The sequence below is a fragment of the Calypte anna genome, chromosome 20 (genome assembly GCF_003957555.1).
Source record: "Calypte anna isolate BGI_N300 chromosome 20, bCalAnn1_v1.p, whole genome shotgun sequence".
In the NCBI taxonomy this organism is placed as follows: domain Eukaryota; kingdom Metazoa; phylum Chordata; class Aves; order Apodiformes; family Trochilidae; genus Calypte; species Calypte anna.
Genome location: NC_044265.1, coordinates 5,739,164 through 5,754,370, shown reverse-complemented (window position 1 = coordinate 5,754,370; position 15,207 = coordinate 5,739,164). Strand labels below are relative to the sequence as shown.

General features: G+C 52.4%; 1 protein-coding gene across 1 annotated transcript; it reads right to left on the bottom strand.

The window, feature by feature from the left end:
• Positions 1 to 2,377: 2,377 nt before the first annotated feature.
• On the bottom strand, positions 2,378 to 14,124 carry MYBL2 (MYB proto-oncogene like 2). The gene is made up of 14 exons (XM_030463281.1): positions 14,028 to 14,124; positions 13,288 to 13,381; positions 12,070 to 12,141; positions 11,595 to 11,687; positions 10,956 to 11,176; positions 10,623 to 10,806; positions 9,621 to 9,887; positions 8,055 to 8,447; positions 7,308 to 7,447; positions 6,560 to 6,659; positions 5,859 to 5,972; positions 5,342 to 5,458; positions 4,966 to 5,112; positions 2,378 to 3,058 (listed from the first exon to the last, which is right to left on the bottom strand). The coding sequence occupies exons 1-14, from the start codon at positions 14,045 to 14,047 to the stop codon at positions 2,930 to 2,932; spliced, it is 2,091 nt and encodes a 696-aa protein (XP_030319141.1). The 5' UTR covers positions 14,048 to 14,124; the 3' UTR covers positions 2,378 to 2,929.
• Between the last annotated feature and the right edge of the window lie 1,083 nt (positions 14,125 to 15,207).

Sequence of the window (15,207 nt, the reverse complement as noted above, 5' to 3'; positions counted from 1 at the left end):
ATGCAAAACACCAAAAGCAAATACAAGGTTTAAAATAAAGCAGCAACCTGGGTTTTCTGCAGCTTTCCAGCAAGCCAGGATGTGGGATGGGATCCTTCTGCACAGCACCAGCACCACAGCTCCTGGAACTCTTTCATCCTAAACTTTCCTTTCAACCCAAATTCAATTCCCAGGTTTCTCTTTGAGGGTTGTGCAGCCCAAGAGGGGACAACAGCCCAAGGGACAACAGTCAGGGCACAACCTAGGACACTGTGGGCACACAGAGCACTGGACTCCAGCAAAGTCTCTGCTGGGGTCTGCAGCTCCTGTCCAGGGACTCCACAGCCAGCAGGAGGTTCAGCTTCTGAGATTTTCACTGGAAATAGAGCAGAGCATCCAAATTAACAGGAAAACAAAGCAAAAGGGGATTTTTGATCCCCACCTGCAGAAGCAGTGCCTGTTCCCAAGCCCCAGGACAGCCAAGCCAGGCTGGTAACATCTACCCCAGCAGCAGCTCCATTTTCTAAATAAAATCTAATTGTCTTTACATTCATTAACTATGCTAGGCCTTGCTCATTTACCTCAGTATTTTTCTGCCCCTCAATCTTTCTTAACAAGCACTCTGCAAAGCAGGGCACCCAGCACTATCTGCATTTACAGCATCAGAGCAGCAGTTAATACTTCTCAGCCTCATAATCCTTTAATTTAGGGGCAGCTCCCAAACACATGTCCCAGGTGCATGCACCCATTTATTTCCTCAAAAGGGAAAAAATACTATAACTTACTCCTACTAGGTAGAGTAGGGAAAAAAATTCTGAAATGCTTTTTTAAAGAACTTTGTATAGTGCTTGCACAGTACAGCTTTGTATGGTGCAGTAACCTGTTATCATTGATTCAATTATTTTATTCTTGTAGCCATTTACAGAAATGTGGGTAAGATTCTTTTTACCTATGGTTTTCAACTGTTCTGAGGAAAAACAAAAAATATATCCAAGTTTAGGCTAACGTGGACAAGTAGAATTTGAGAAATCATAGATAAAAGGAAATCTTTCATTTCTGTCTAGTGTGCAACTTTCACGCTTTGTTGAACACAAAACTTACCTTTCACTTTTTAAAAAACTTACTTTTAAAGTAAGGCAATTTGACTGATTTGTTTTTAAATGGAAAAAGCAGCTCGGGGTATTCAGTGGCCAATAACAAGGACATGACAAGAAGCATGATAGAAAGTTCACACTACGTTGCACAAGCAGCAGACTCTGCCTGCTCAGGACTCCCACCTCACATCAGCTCTCCAAAGGAAATGCAATTCTAAGCTTGATTGTATTTATAAAGTTGCCCAGCACAGGAATGGCCAAACCCCTGAAAGCCCAAGTGGAGAGGGATGGGTTTATGGTGATTTCTCTTAAACAAGAGAATGGAAGCAGCTAAGCCAGGCTTTCAGACAAGTGGTCCAGCAAACACTGAGAAAGAAATAAAAATGACTTCATGGATTTGCTTAGGCCCTGAGCTTGTAGAAATGAAAAATGAGCTGGGTTTCCCTTGTTTCCCAGGACCCAAGGTTTTACTCACAAGTTTGTCAGTAAGAATTTGTTGACTCTTTATTTCCAATGCAAGGCACAAACTGAAAAACCAGATGTTAACAGCCCTGCTGGTTTTCCACCCTGCAAAGGGACTGGGGAAAGTGACCCAGTTAAGAGGCACTGGACTGAACAAACCCCCTCACAACTGCACCTCTGCTGCCCTGCCACCCAGCTGGACCCAAAGCTGTGAGGGTGGGTTTTGGAGGCTTCCAAAGGAGGACCTGGCACAGCCCCCAGCAGAGCTCACCCAAAGAGCTGTTCCTCTGCTGCTCTAACCAGCAAGCTGCTCTTCAGTTTTTCCAGCACCTTTCCAATTGCAAAAGTCAATTTATTGCTACAATCCCATTTCACCTTTGGTTATGGCAAGCAGGACACCACACGACTGCTGTCACACTGAAACACCAACAGGGCTGCAGCTTCAGCCTCCAAAGGACAGAAGAGGCTCTACCACAACACTGCTGTAGCCTTGGGGCCATTTCCCAGCCCACTGCTCGACTGCAGCCTCAACTTCTGCAGCTTTGCAGATCCCTGTCAGGCCAAGATCAAACACACTGTGTCACCTTCTCATAAAGTAGCCAAAATCATCTCTAAAGAGCTGATGAAAATAGAAAAGGGTGGTGGGGAGGGAAAATCATCCCTTCTCCCCCATGCTGAGGCTAACAGGAATTCAGCATCTTGCCTGGAGAGATCCCAGATGGAAAGGGGTGTTCTGCTGCACCCCCTCCAGCACTGCAAGACCCCAGGTAGAGGCAGAGACCAAAGAAGAGGGTGACATTAGCACCATCATTTATTTGAAGAGGGAGCACAGCCCTGGGGAGAGGCAGTACTGAACAGCCCCACAGGGACCAAGGGGCTGTTCCCAACACATCTGTCCCCAGAGCACATCCCCCCACGAGTGCACACCACCACCCTCCCTCCTCCCAGAGCCAAGGGGGATCAGCCCCATCCCTGGAGAAGGTCAGAAGGGTTGACAAAACATACAGGACTGTTTGTAAAAGCTGTTCCTGAGGTTCCAGAGCAGCCAGCAGGAAGTCCAGGCAGTTCTCCACCATCTGCTGCACACACTGCTCCAAGGTAGGACACATCTTCATGCTTCTACTTCTGCAGAACCCAGGTCTTGCAGAGAGGTCTTGCTGTTAGCTCTCCAGCTCTCCTTAGCTGCCTTTCCATAATGATCCCAAAACTTGCATTCCACATATTAGCCAGCAGTTAGCCCAGTTTTTATTACAATAATAGATCTACCTGGGAACAGAAGGAAAAAAATCCACCCCCATGCACTATGGCCTGGCAGAGTGTGGTTTTTTTCCTGTGGTTCTCCCTCCCCTTATAAAAAAAAATTTAAAAATATAATAGAAAAGTAAAACAATCCTTCATGATAAGATTAAAGTCCTTGATGTGTGACTCTGTTTCAGTGTGCCCAAAAACTGTCGAGCTTTCTCCTGCATCAAGAGTTGATCTCTGGTTCCACCACAGGCCACCACTTTCCAAGCCCTGGTCATCTAGAGGGAAAGGAAAGCATGTGCACAACACTTACAGGAAAGAACAGACACAAACACCAACAGCTTGTTTTAAAAGCCTGAAAAAATAAACATTATAAGTATCTTCTAACCAAGGGAAATAAAATTTCAGACTTAGAAGCACCCATCTTGCAACCAGGAGGAACTTGTACAAAAGCCCTAAAGCACAAACCCACTAAAACTCCTTGTGCTGAAGAGATTCTGGAAGGATGGAAGAAATTAATGAGCAGCTTTGGGGTTTACTCCCAACCAGTTCAATTCCTACAGGAGCAGCTCAGCCCCAGATCTAGATTAGTCAGAGACCTTAAATGCAATGTGGTGCCTTCAGTTTCAGCAGGGACCCCAGAGCACAAGGTGAAAACCAGGTGTGCTTCAGCCCCTGTGTGCAAAAGATCACCCAGGGGGTGTTTCTGCACTCCAGCAAAACCCCTGCCAATCCTCTGATGAATGCAGCTAAGAGATACCCAGTGCCCAGAACTGGAAAACCCTTTAACCTGCCCTGGAAAGAGCCAGAACTTCAGCATTTGCTTCCAGTACCCACACCCCATGGAGCCACAGCACAGATTTGAGGCTGCTGTAGGTTCAGCCCACAGCTACCTGAGATTCCTTTAAATCCCTGCCCCTGCCAGGAGCCCAGGAGCTCAGCAACAACCAGAGACACCTCTGTTGCCATGGGGCAGTGGGATCTCACTGCATAGTTGTAACCCTGTCACCAGGCAAGCTACCTGCCACCTTTAAGTCACTCCCAAAGCTTTATTTATATGGCTCTATTAGCTCCTGGAGCAATCCAGCTTTGCCTAGGACAGAAGGAGAAATGGAAGTGTTTAAGTAGGGTTTATTTTGAGAAAGGGAAGGAATTACTCTGGCTGAGAAGTACTTATTTGTCAGAAGAGCTTTCACACCAGACAGCTCTAAGCCAGGGAGAGATGTTGTTTTGTGAAGACTGAGCCAAAGCTCCTCAGTGAAGACAACACTGCACCTAGGCTCTCCCTGGGCTGCAAAAACATCCTCACACCAGTCCCCCACCCACAGTTTCATCCCCCACCAGGGAGAACATGGATTTCTATCCTCATTCAAGCTACCAGAGATCCCCCATGACTTGGCCCAAGCAAACACCTGCAAAATCACAGTCTAAATCCCCTTCCCTAAGCCACACAGCCCAGCAAAGCCAGGACACCCTGGCTACAGATGCACTCTGCCTGCAAACAGACCAAGTGGTAAAGATTTTAAAGAGAGTACAAGAAACTGTTTGTGGCCCAGAGGGCATTTGTAAGCTGCTGTGACTGCAGCACAACTCAGAAATAACTGTGAGGAGCTGAAGAACAGGATTAGCTCTATCCGCACCACCTAGAAGGTGGCACAGCATCAACTGGAGCTCTGTAGTGCCACATGTTGGGGCAAACAGGATAAGGCAGCCCATGGCACACAGCCTTTACCACACTCAAAACACACCCTAGAAACCACAGGGGTGGGAAATACTTTTTGTTTACCACTTACACAGCACTTCAGACTTGCTATAGCCAGAGAAACAAGAGAGATGAGCCTACTGCTGTCCACCCATGGAGTGCTCATTGGAAAAAGGAAGGTTCACTTCCCTGCTGGATCAGTCATCCAAATTCCTAGATGGATTGGGACTGGACACAGGTTTCCATGAGGAAACCCAGAGCCAAACTTGCTAAGCCACAGCTCTGATCCACCACGGGGGTTTCAGCCCCGGCAGGACAGGTTTGCAAAGACAGAGGAGGAAGGTTCAGCACGACACTGCTGGTTCACCATCTCCAAACCCTGGTGCAAAGACAGCTTCATCCCCTCACTCCTCCTCCAGGAGGGACAAGGGCTGCACCTCCAGCTCATCTCCTGCCTGGGAGAGCAGTGGCTGAAAGGCTTACTGGTGCTGGTGGTCTGAAGTGGCTTGGCATTTTCCTGTAGGACATTTTCTCTGGCTGCACTTGCACGAAGGCTCTGTTGAGCAAACCACTGTCGTTCTTCCTGCTTGAGGAGGAAAGGTTCAGGGACCTTGACAGGAAATTCACAGGCTGCAAAAAGCAGGGGGGGAAAAACAATGTAAGGACACAAGTTGTTTTGCCCTCAGTGTTGATACCTGGCCTGGCCCAAAGGCCAGCTAACAAATCCATCCCTGTAGCCATGCTCAGAGGTACTGCTCAAAGGCAGCTGCAGGGAGCAAAGCTCCCACCCCTGCCTTGCACAGGGGGACTCTGGAACAGAAGCCAGCTCTCCCCCTGCTCTGAGCACAGCTCCCCTCACCTGGGCTCTTTTGAAGCAGACAGTCTTGGGGAGGGCAGGGGTGTTCTGTGTCAGATCTTCATCCACAATATCCAGAGCCAGAGACTTCCGGACCTTTTTGATGGGACTCCTGCGCAGCTGGGGGACAGAAAACCACATCTCAGCATGAACCAACCCCTCAGCTGCCACCCTCAGCCTGCACCCCACACCCATGTCACCACAGGGCTGCACTGCTCTCCTCCTGGTGCCAAGAACCACACATTTAGAAGTCACTTTAGGTAGGAAAGGAAGGCCACAAGGGAGCTGAGCCAACAGAATGCCTGCAAGCCCAAAGCCTTCTGCTTGCTTCAAGTGTGCCCTGGGTCCCTCCTGCAGGTTAAGGACATGGCCTCTAACACACCCCAAGTCCAGCCCAAGCCAGGCCACAGCCAGCTGTATTTTACACAGGCCTTTACCTCAGGCATCTCTTGCTGATTAAAAGGCAGCACAGGCCAAAACCTTTTCAGCATCAAGAGGAAGATGAACAAAACCAGCTCACCCCTTGTTTCCTTTTTTGTTTCTCAGGTTTCACATCATCCTCAATGATAAGCTCAATGCCAGCTTCACTTCGCAGCACTTCTTTCAAGTCTTCTTCCAGGTGAGGAGTTTGTGGCTGGCATGAAAAAGAGGAGAGAGATCACAAGACAGTCCAAGTCTACATGCTGGGCAGACTCACTGTTGGTCAGGGGAGCTCACAGTGGGAGGATCAACTCAAAGATGATGTTTATTTTGAGCTGGAAAACCTATCCTGACAGATTTACACCATCTCCAGGCATGAGGCACTTACCATCTGAACCCCAGAGGTGCCACCAAGAGACCAGGATGCACAGAAGGCTCCAGATACTGGAAACTGGCATCCCCACAACACTCTCATTAAGAGACTCAGTTAGTTCCTCAGAGATGCCTAAGGTGGATCATGCCCTTGCTTTTCCTCGAGGTCATCAGTAGCCAAACACTGCAGCCTCACCCAAGAGCAGGTTTGGGAATTTCTATCTGGTGGACAGCAGAACTTGTCCTGTGGTTACATGTTCACCATGACACAGTCCCCTTCATCCTTCCCATTCTGGTGGGGCTTTACCAAACTATATCTTGTTATGGCACAAGTAACAGCTCCCTGAGAGCTCCACTGCACCACCCCCCATCCCCTTTGCATTCATTATGTTTCTGCCATCAGCAAACACCAGACTGCCCAGTGCTTACCAGAGGTCTGATTGGTCCATATTTTTCCAGGGCATTTTTGAAAGGTGTGGGAGTGTGAGGAGTGTTGTCCACCACATACTTCTGATCTGGTGTGACAAATCTGGCAGCAGAGAGTGGGAAGATGAAGAATTAGATATGCCTACACAAAATTAATCCCCATCTTTTGGAGCCCTCTCATTACATGAGCCACCTGTAGAGTCTCATGTGGTGGCAGCAGAAGCCACCTGCCTGGCTGGACTGCCAGCACTCCCAAACACCATGTTCCTTCAGTTGCAGACACAGGTCAGCCAGCAAAACCCTGCCTGTACAGGGCAGCCCCTCTCACCTGCCTGGGACAGCACCTTGGGTATGCATCACCCTGGGCTGCCCCCCAGGTCAGACAAAGCAGATGATGCAGAGCTGAAGGGATGGATCTGAACAGCTTTTGCTGAGGAAACCAAATCCCTTCCCTGCTGGCACAGGGCTCACAGTACAGTAATGTTTCCCAGACAAAGACATGCACAGAAGACAAGAGCCCACCCAGCAGCTGAGTACAACTGTGGTCACTTGGATGCAGCCCCAATCAGCCTGGACATTTGTTGCCTGCATCTCAGAGAAGAGCTGTCCCTGGGGGAAACACTGATTTAAGGAAATCCCCAGCCTGCCCTGGCCCTCTCTCAGCAGGGCCTGTAGAAGCACTGTGGGAGGTACATTAAATTGGAAGAGGGTGGTGCTCAGGTAGGGACTGAGGGAGGAGGAAAGGACTTACGCTGAGTTCTTCTGGAGCAGAGGGGTCTTGTCCCTGTGCAGAGGGGTGGTGACAATCACCTTCTGACTGCACACAGGTGTGGAGGTCAGAGATGGGTTCTCCAGTTCTAGTGTATCCTGTTTGGTCCAAAAGTTTAAGAACTGCACAGGAAAGAAAGAAAGAGATGAAGTCACTCAGTCTCAAGTGTTCCAGCATACAGCACAAGTTGTTACTTCTTCCTAAATATCAGGAAAAATCCAAGCAGGGACAATCCTTCCACACTGAGTGGCACAGGAGTGATCTGTCCTAGTACAAACCAGGATGACTCTTACAGACTCAAACACTCCTGCCAAAGCCTGAAAAGACCCCAAGTCCCTTTGCAATGAAGACAAGGCCAGGAGCATTTTCCAAAGCACAGCACCTCAGAGATCTACACAAGACACATGCTGCCAGGTCTGCCTGTGTGACTGAACTGGAAATGACCAGGGAAAGCCACTTCCCACTGCTGCCACATTGCTGCCCACAGCTGGGGCAGCAATGCTGTGTGTGGGGACAGGAGCACTGTGCTCTGCAGGGAGATCCTGCAGCAGACAGACAGAGCTGCACAGTGGTGCTCCTGCCTCACAGCAGGCATGTGCCCTGCCCACCACACAGGGCAGCTGAAGGGAACACATGGCACTAGGGCAAGCAGAGAGAGCACCAGCATGCTTACTAGCTCATGATCAAACCCAAGCAGAAGAGCAAATTGGGCTCTGCCATGCTCTGTACCTGAGATGGAGAGAAGGGCAGTGTCTTGACAGGGGTGCTCTTGGGTGTCATGCTGTTGCAGGAGTCAAGGAAGGACAGGCTGGTGCTGGTGGCATTCTCTGTGACAGGGGAGAGGGAGATCTTCCTCTTCTTCTGCCTCTTGAGCACTGAGGGGGGGGTGCCAAAGCTGACCTCTGCGTGGGGGGAGATGGGGATGAGCTCCCCCTTGCTGCTCTTGCTGAGGTCAGAGATGGTGTGGCCGTCCAGGCGGTACTCGGTGATGTTGGGCAGGGAGGGCACTGGTTTGCTGGGGGTTTCCCTGACAGGGCTGTTGCTGCTGCTGCTACTGCTGCTGCCAGCAGAGGGTTCCTCAGGCAGATCAAACTGGGTCAGGTCACACCACCCGTCTGGGTCCTGCACACAAGGGAAACCATCAGAAGCAGCCAACTGGGGCAGAGGCAGAGATGAACTCGGAGGTGACATAACTGGGGGTGTGAGGAGCCTGGCTGCAGGAGAGCTCCAACTCTCCTCCCCCCCACTGCCAGCACAGCTGAGAGCAGAGCAGGGACCTGACCCAGCCAAAAGCTGCTGCTGATGCTGCCCTGGGAGCAGGGCAGATTTTTCTGTTTCCACAAGGTTGGTTTCCCAGTTCAGTTCACAGCACAGCTGCACAAACAGCTGCATCCCCACAAAGAGGGGACAAGAAAAGCAGCTGGGGACAGGTCTGAGGACAGGAGCTGAATGAAGTCACTGTCACCCAACACCAAACCACAGTCCTGGGCACATCCCTGCAGCTAGACACAGGGCTCTGCTGAAAGAAGACTTAAAATAGCCAGACTGGTTCAGAGATCAGCTGCTTGGAGGCCCGACCCCACCAACACCCCAAATCCCATGAGCAGCCCCTCAAGCACCCACAGATGGGCTGTCTGTGGCACAAACTTCCCATCCTCCTATAGACATGCAAAGCGGTTCCTTCACTGATAACCAGCTCCCCAGACAGGGCTGGAGATGCAGAGACATTACCCTCTGAGGGCAGCAGAGTGCTCTGCTGACTCCAGGCAGCCTCCTGCCCTGGGAACCTCAGCACTGCTTGACTGGCCCAAAGTCACTTGTAGAATCATAGAATCATACTTGTTTCAGTGAAGCCATTTCAACTGAAAGCAAATGGTGGTGTCAACTCAGCATGAAGGGGTCTGTTCTGCACACTACAAGTGGGCCTGGCCCATTTCCACTCTGTCCCATCCTGTTCTGGAACAGGAGGGAATGGAAAGCCCAGGAGCATGGGCCTGAATTGTTATGGGGACAGCAGCTGATAAAGGAGGGCTTGAGATCACATTTCCCAGCCCATGAGGAGCCCATGCACATGGACCCCCATCTACAGGAATCTGGAAGCCTAGAGCAGTACTGGAGAGCTGGGAAGGCCTAACCCAGCCCTGGAAAAGGAAGTGGGAAGCCACAAGGACAGGACCCAGCACTCCCCAGGATGCCCATGGTAAGCAGAAAGGGGAACCAGCAAGTTCACTCAAAGGAAAAAGGTGAGGATCAGTCTCCCTACATTAGCCATAGGAGCAAAGGTCTGTTACTCACTGATTCAATCATGTCCAGAGCTTCAGTGAAGGCTGGCACAGAGGTTGGGTACAAATAGTTGGCAGCTTCGACGACCCATTTGTATGGGGATGTGACCAAAGAGGCATCCTCAGGCACCACATCATCTGGGGTCCCCTCAGGATTCTGCTCTGCCACTTCAGCAGCTGGCAGCTCTGAGGGTAACTCCTGCACACCAGTCACCTCCTCATCACTGAGGTCTTCTTCCTTTATTTCAGAGCTATCCACTGGCCAGCTGGGCAGCACGTTCTTGGTGCAAACAAAGAGAGCCCAGAGTTAGTAAAAGGCAACAATGTCAAGTTTTGGGGTCAGAGTGAGGGCCCCTGGGTGTGTTCAGCTCTGCCTGCTCTCCTATCTGCCCTTCAGTTTCCTTCACATTCCCATTCTCCCTCACTGCTCTGCCCCATACTCCATCTGAGCCAGAGGCCATGCAGCATCAGGAGCACTGGATTGGTTTCATTAAGGACTTCATTAAACAGCATCCCACAAGAAAGTTGAATGAAGCCTGAGCAGGTAGCACTAGCTCTGCATTCCATACTTTCCAAGAGCCTGCCTGTGAAAACCCCATGCTTTCTTCATGGAAAAAATACATATAAATTGGTGTCCTTCTCCAGCTCCTTTTTTTAGAGGAAAGGAATGCAATGTCTCTTCTCCATGCCCCCCCACACTGCCTGGAAAACTCTCTTCCTCCCACCAATAACAGCAGAATGGAACCAAAAATAAGAAAGAAATCAGTCTCCAAGTCAGACTTGATGCTGGGATTGGCAAGATAACAGCACCAGCAAACTGCTGTCCTCTGCCTAGATAACACTTAGGCACATGATACACCCTCTGGGCTTCTGGAGGGAGAGATCTCCCAAGAGTCAAGTGCCTTCAAGACAACCAGGAGAAGGCACTGACTGTCTGTGTAGGTACCAGGCTGTAGCACAGGCAGAGAGAGGTAGATGAACAATTCTGATATGCACAGTAGAGCAGGGGACTGACCCTGCTGCAAACATCCTGTTGCAGTACTCGGCTCCCAGCTTTTGTTCCACTTTGGCTTTCCTTCTCATCCACCTCCACAAGCAAGTACAGTGACTTGGACTCCTTAGTTTCATTAAGGAAGCCTCCTGTGTCCACCTTCCTCTTGATGGTGGAGTTCCAATGATTCTTCACAGCATTGTCAGTCCTGCGGAGGAAGGAGAAGAAAGCGGAGGTTACCACTTACAGCAGCCTTAAAGCACAGCTAACAGCTTCTACATGCTCTCCAGCCCCATCCTGTGAGCCAAACACATGGAACTCCACAGGCCACCCATCTCTGAAGCAAAGAGGCCCTACCTGCCAGGCAGCAGCTTGGCAATCTCTGCCCAACGATTCCCCAGGACTTTGTGAGCCTCAAAAATGATGCGATCCTCCTCCTCTGTCCACGAGGACTTCTTCACCTCAGGGTTCAGGTGGTTATGCCAACGCTCCCGGCACTGCTTCCCTAACCGCCCTTTCAGGTGCTTGGCTATCAGGGTCCACTGTTTGGTGCCATATTTTTTAACCAGTTCAATTACCTTTGAAGAGAGGGGGAGGGAAATGAGGAAATGGAATAAAGGAGGGGAAGGTCAACAGAGTCATCTTCAGGCTTTGCTCTTCATCTCTCTTAGGAGTGGGGAAGGGCAGACAGAGAATGGCCCCTCAGGGAAAAAAGTTGGAGGGATCCAGCACTGACAATCAGGTGTGCCAAGACTTGTCAGAGCAATGATTCAGCCCAATGTCTGAAAGAGGCTGTTTCCACACAGCCATTCTGCCACATGGCACCTGTGACTGCAGACAACTGCTCACAGAATGTGGGCTGGAGACTGGCAGGTGCACCAGGGGCAGAGAGGCCCAGATTTAGAGACTTACGTCCCTTCCTGAGCAAGGGATATGACACCTCCATCCTCTCTGCAGTCACAGACCAACACTCAGATTCTCTCAGCCCTAATTCACCTTTTGGTCTTCCTCTTTGGTCCAAGGGCCCTTAACCAGGTCTGGATTCAGCACCCTCAGCCACCGGTACTGACACTGCTGGTCACTGCGGTTCTGGGGAAGGAATGAGAGTGGCCATGGGTCAGACCAGAGGCTCCAAAAGCCCTAAAGCAACAGCACTGTCCCCCTTCCCAAAAATCTGTCCCACAAGAAAGCCTGCAGAAGCACACGGAGAACACAGACTATGAGCAGGGCACTGGGCACACACAGAGGAACCTCAGTTCCGCAGCCCAGCTCCAACAGACTTGCCCTGGAAGGCCTCAAGTACAAGGATGGTATCTCCTGCTCTGAGGGAACACAACTGCATAGACTACCCTGGGACAAAGTCCCACTGGGCAAGGTGCAAGGTGCTGCAGAGACACAGAGAACCAGCAACAATGAGCACAAGAAGAACATGCAAATACTACAGTGCCCAAGTGGGCAAAGTGTCACTTACAGGGAAGTGACTGGCCAGGAACTTCCAGTCATTCTGCCCATAATGTCTCACTAACATCTTCAGCTGCTCATCCTGCAAAGAACAAAGACATCCACTTTCACACACACAGGCACCCCTGGCCTGATGGCATCAAGAAGTTAGATATTTTGGACTGTCAAGGTGTTTGTTGGGAGTTGTTTTGCTCTCTGCATTTGGGGGAGGGCTTGCACCGCCCTCTACCAGCACTCCTGCTCCAGGTGGGCTCCACGAACTGACTGGTTCAGGACTCTACCAGGGCAAGCTTCTACAGTGAGTATAAAACAAGAGTTGAGTACAAAACAGAAGCTCAGCTGCTGTAGTCACTCTCAGGCCTGACTCAGCTCTTTGGTCCAAACTTCTTGCTTATGCAGCCTCCAGCCCCAGTACACCCCTGACCACTCTGTCTCCAAGCTCAGCCACAGGTTTCGCCTGGCCAAGAATTCTGACTGGTCCAAGTGTATCACCACTGGCCCAAGTAACCTCCTGCTTTTTAGTGCTGCTGGGCCTCCACAGCATTTCTTTCACAAAACCTGCTATAGCTCAGGTTTGTGTGGTCTTCCAGTTCCCAAAAAACTGCTATTCGTGTCCTTGCCTGGGTGCACTGGCTAAGCAAACAGAAGCATGAAATAATTCCCTGCCCAATATGAACACAAAGCTTTGGTCACTGCATGAAGACCACCCTACTTGGTGTTCATACCCCAGGGGAGACAGGATATTTGGTAGTTTTCACACAGAACAAGGATGATGGAAGAACTGGAAAGGGGGAAGAGACTACCCCAAATAATTTCAGGCTCCCTGGCAGGATGACTAAGCCATGATCCCACAAGTCTCAAAGCTCCCTGTTTTAGCTAAAGATGGGATTCTGTGCAATTCAGCTTTCCAGAGGTCATCTTCTGGAAGCCTTCTTTGCTCACAAGGGCACTGCAGGCAGCAGATGCCTTGCTCAGGGTTCAGATGCTAAAGTGGCTGGAGTTCTTACTCTCCAGGCCACACTTTATACTCCCCAGAATCTCCTGGGCTCATGAAGACTGCAGCTCACACCAGCATAACAGATAAATGGTCTCTCCAGTAGCAAGACAGCAGAAGGGGGTGTTGTGACCAATGGGTGAGGAATGGGGTGGAGGCATCCAAGCTTCAGGTTCCCCAACAGATGCCTAACCCAGAGCACCTCCCCTCAGCCCGTGCCAGGCTCTCACTCACCTCTTCTTGTGTCCACTTGACTTTACACCTTCCATCCCGCTGCTCCGGCACATCCGAGTCGGTATCCTGGCAATGGAGCTCATCCTGCTCCTCCCTTAAAATGAATGAACAAGGATTACAAATTCTACCTCTGATAAAAACGCAGCAGTGAGAGAGAGAGAGAGCAACTCACATGGTGCAGAGCTCCAGAGAGCAGCCTGCAGGGAGAGCTCCAGCCCCTCAGACACCCCTGGTTTAAAGGGGTCCCCTCCCCCTCAGACTCTCGGGGCGTGTAAGCAATCCCGATGCTGCCCAGAGCAGGGCAAGCCGCGTTTCTCTTGATTTCTGCTCCCTCCTGTCCCTCTGGAAGGACTCTGCACGCAGGGGGTGGCCCCATCTCCCCTCCCCGCAGCCCTCACCCCGCGGCCGCACGGAGAAGGGAGGCGGAGGAGCAGCGAGGGCCCCGAAAGGCTCCGCACCTCACCCCCCGGGCACAGCCTTGTCATCCCCCCGCTCCCCAGCAGCCAAACCCAGCCCCGCTCCCAGCTCCCGGACAGAGCCTTTCCAACGGGCACCGCCGAACGGGGAGCCCGGGGGTGCGGGGCCGCGGCCCTGCCCCGCCGCCCGCCCGGAGAGCGGGAACGCGCCGGCCGGCTGAGCGGCGCGGCGGCCAAAAGCCCGGGGGAGAGCGGATGCCCGGCGGGGGATGGTGTGCGGGGTCGTCAGCGGAGTCGCTCTCCCTCCCGCCGCCCCTCACTCACCCGCGGCTCCGTCGCGCCATGGCGGGGCCGGGAGGAGGCGGCGGCGGCGGCGCTTTCCTATCTCGCGCCAACGGCGCACCCCGCCCGCGCGGGGCCGGGCCGCGCATGCGCGATACTGCCTCCCGCCCGCACAAAGAGGCGCGCGCGGGAGGGCGCCCGCTCGCCCCGCCCCCTCCGGGACAGCCGGAGAGGACCCACCCGCGACATCCCCGCGACCCCCAGACACACCCCCTTGACACCCCCTCTCGACCCCGAGGCAGCCCCCCCCGGGATACACACACACCCCGACCCGGAGGCACCCTCCGATCCCGGGACAGCCCCCCCCTTACACCGGGACATCCCCCTTGAACCCAGGGCACCGACCCCGGGACAACTCCCCCGACCCTAGCAAGGGGCAGGGGGAGACCCCCCCGGAACGCGGCTCTGGGCAGTTCGGGGGGGTCCCCAGCACCCCCTGGAAGGGGGTTGCTCCTGCCACCAAATTGCTGTGGTCATCTCATGCCTCATCCTGCCCTCCACCCCCATCCCCCCCCGTCGGCAGGTGACTGCTGTCAAAATGGGGCAAATAAAGCAAATTGGATGCAAGCAGCGCGCCCCGGGAGCAGCTCTGGTTCCAGGGTGCGCTATGGGGTCCCCGGAGGGGGCAGAGTGGAGAAGAGGCGGTGAGCAGGGAAGGTCTCAGCTCCTTCCCCCGCCGGGCAGTGGCGCTGTCACACCACGCAGGGACAGGGGAGCAGCTGCCCCGGTGACAGTCGGCCCCGGACAGGCCCGGTTTGGGTTCTGGTGTCGGCATACAGCACATCCACCCGCTGTGCCCCTACGGGAACCGCAGTGCCCACGTTCAGCCCGGGTGCGTGTATGCTCCCGACCACCATTTCAGAGCAAACGCCCCCAAACTGAATCAGAAAGCGGAATCATTAAGGCTGGGAAAAACCTCTAAGATGACCAAGTCCAAGCATCAACCCAACACCACCACATCAACTACACCATGACCTCAAGTGCCACGTCCACACCCGTTTTTTTAACACCTCCAGGGCTGCTGACTCCACCCCTTCCCTGGGCAGCCTGTTCCAAGGCCTGACAACTCTGTCAGTAAAGAATTTTTTCCTAATACCCCATCAGAGAGAGATGTCACCTTCCTGGGGACCCTCCCTGAGTGCTGTGTCCAGGCAGGAAGGCT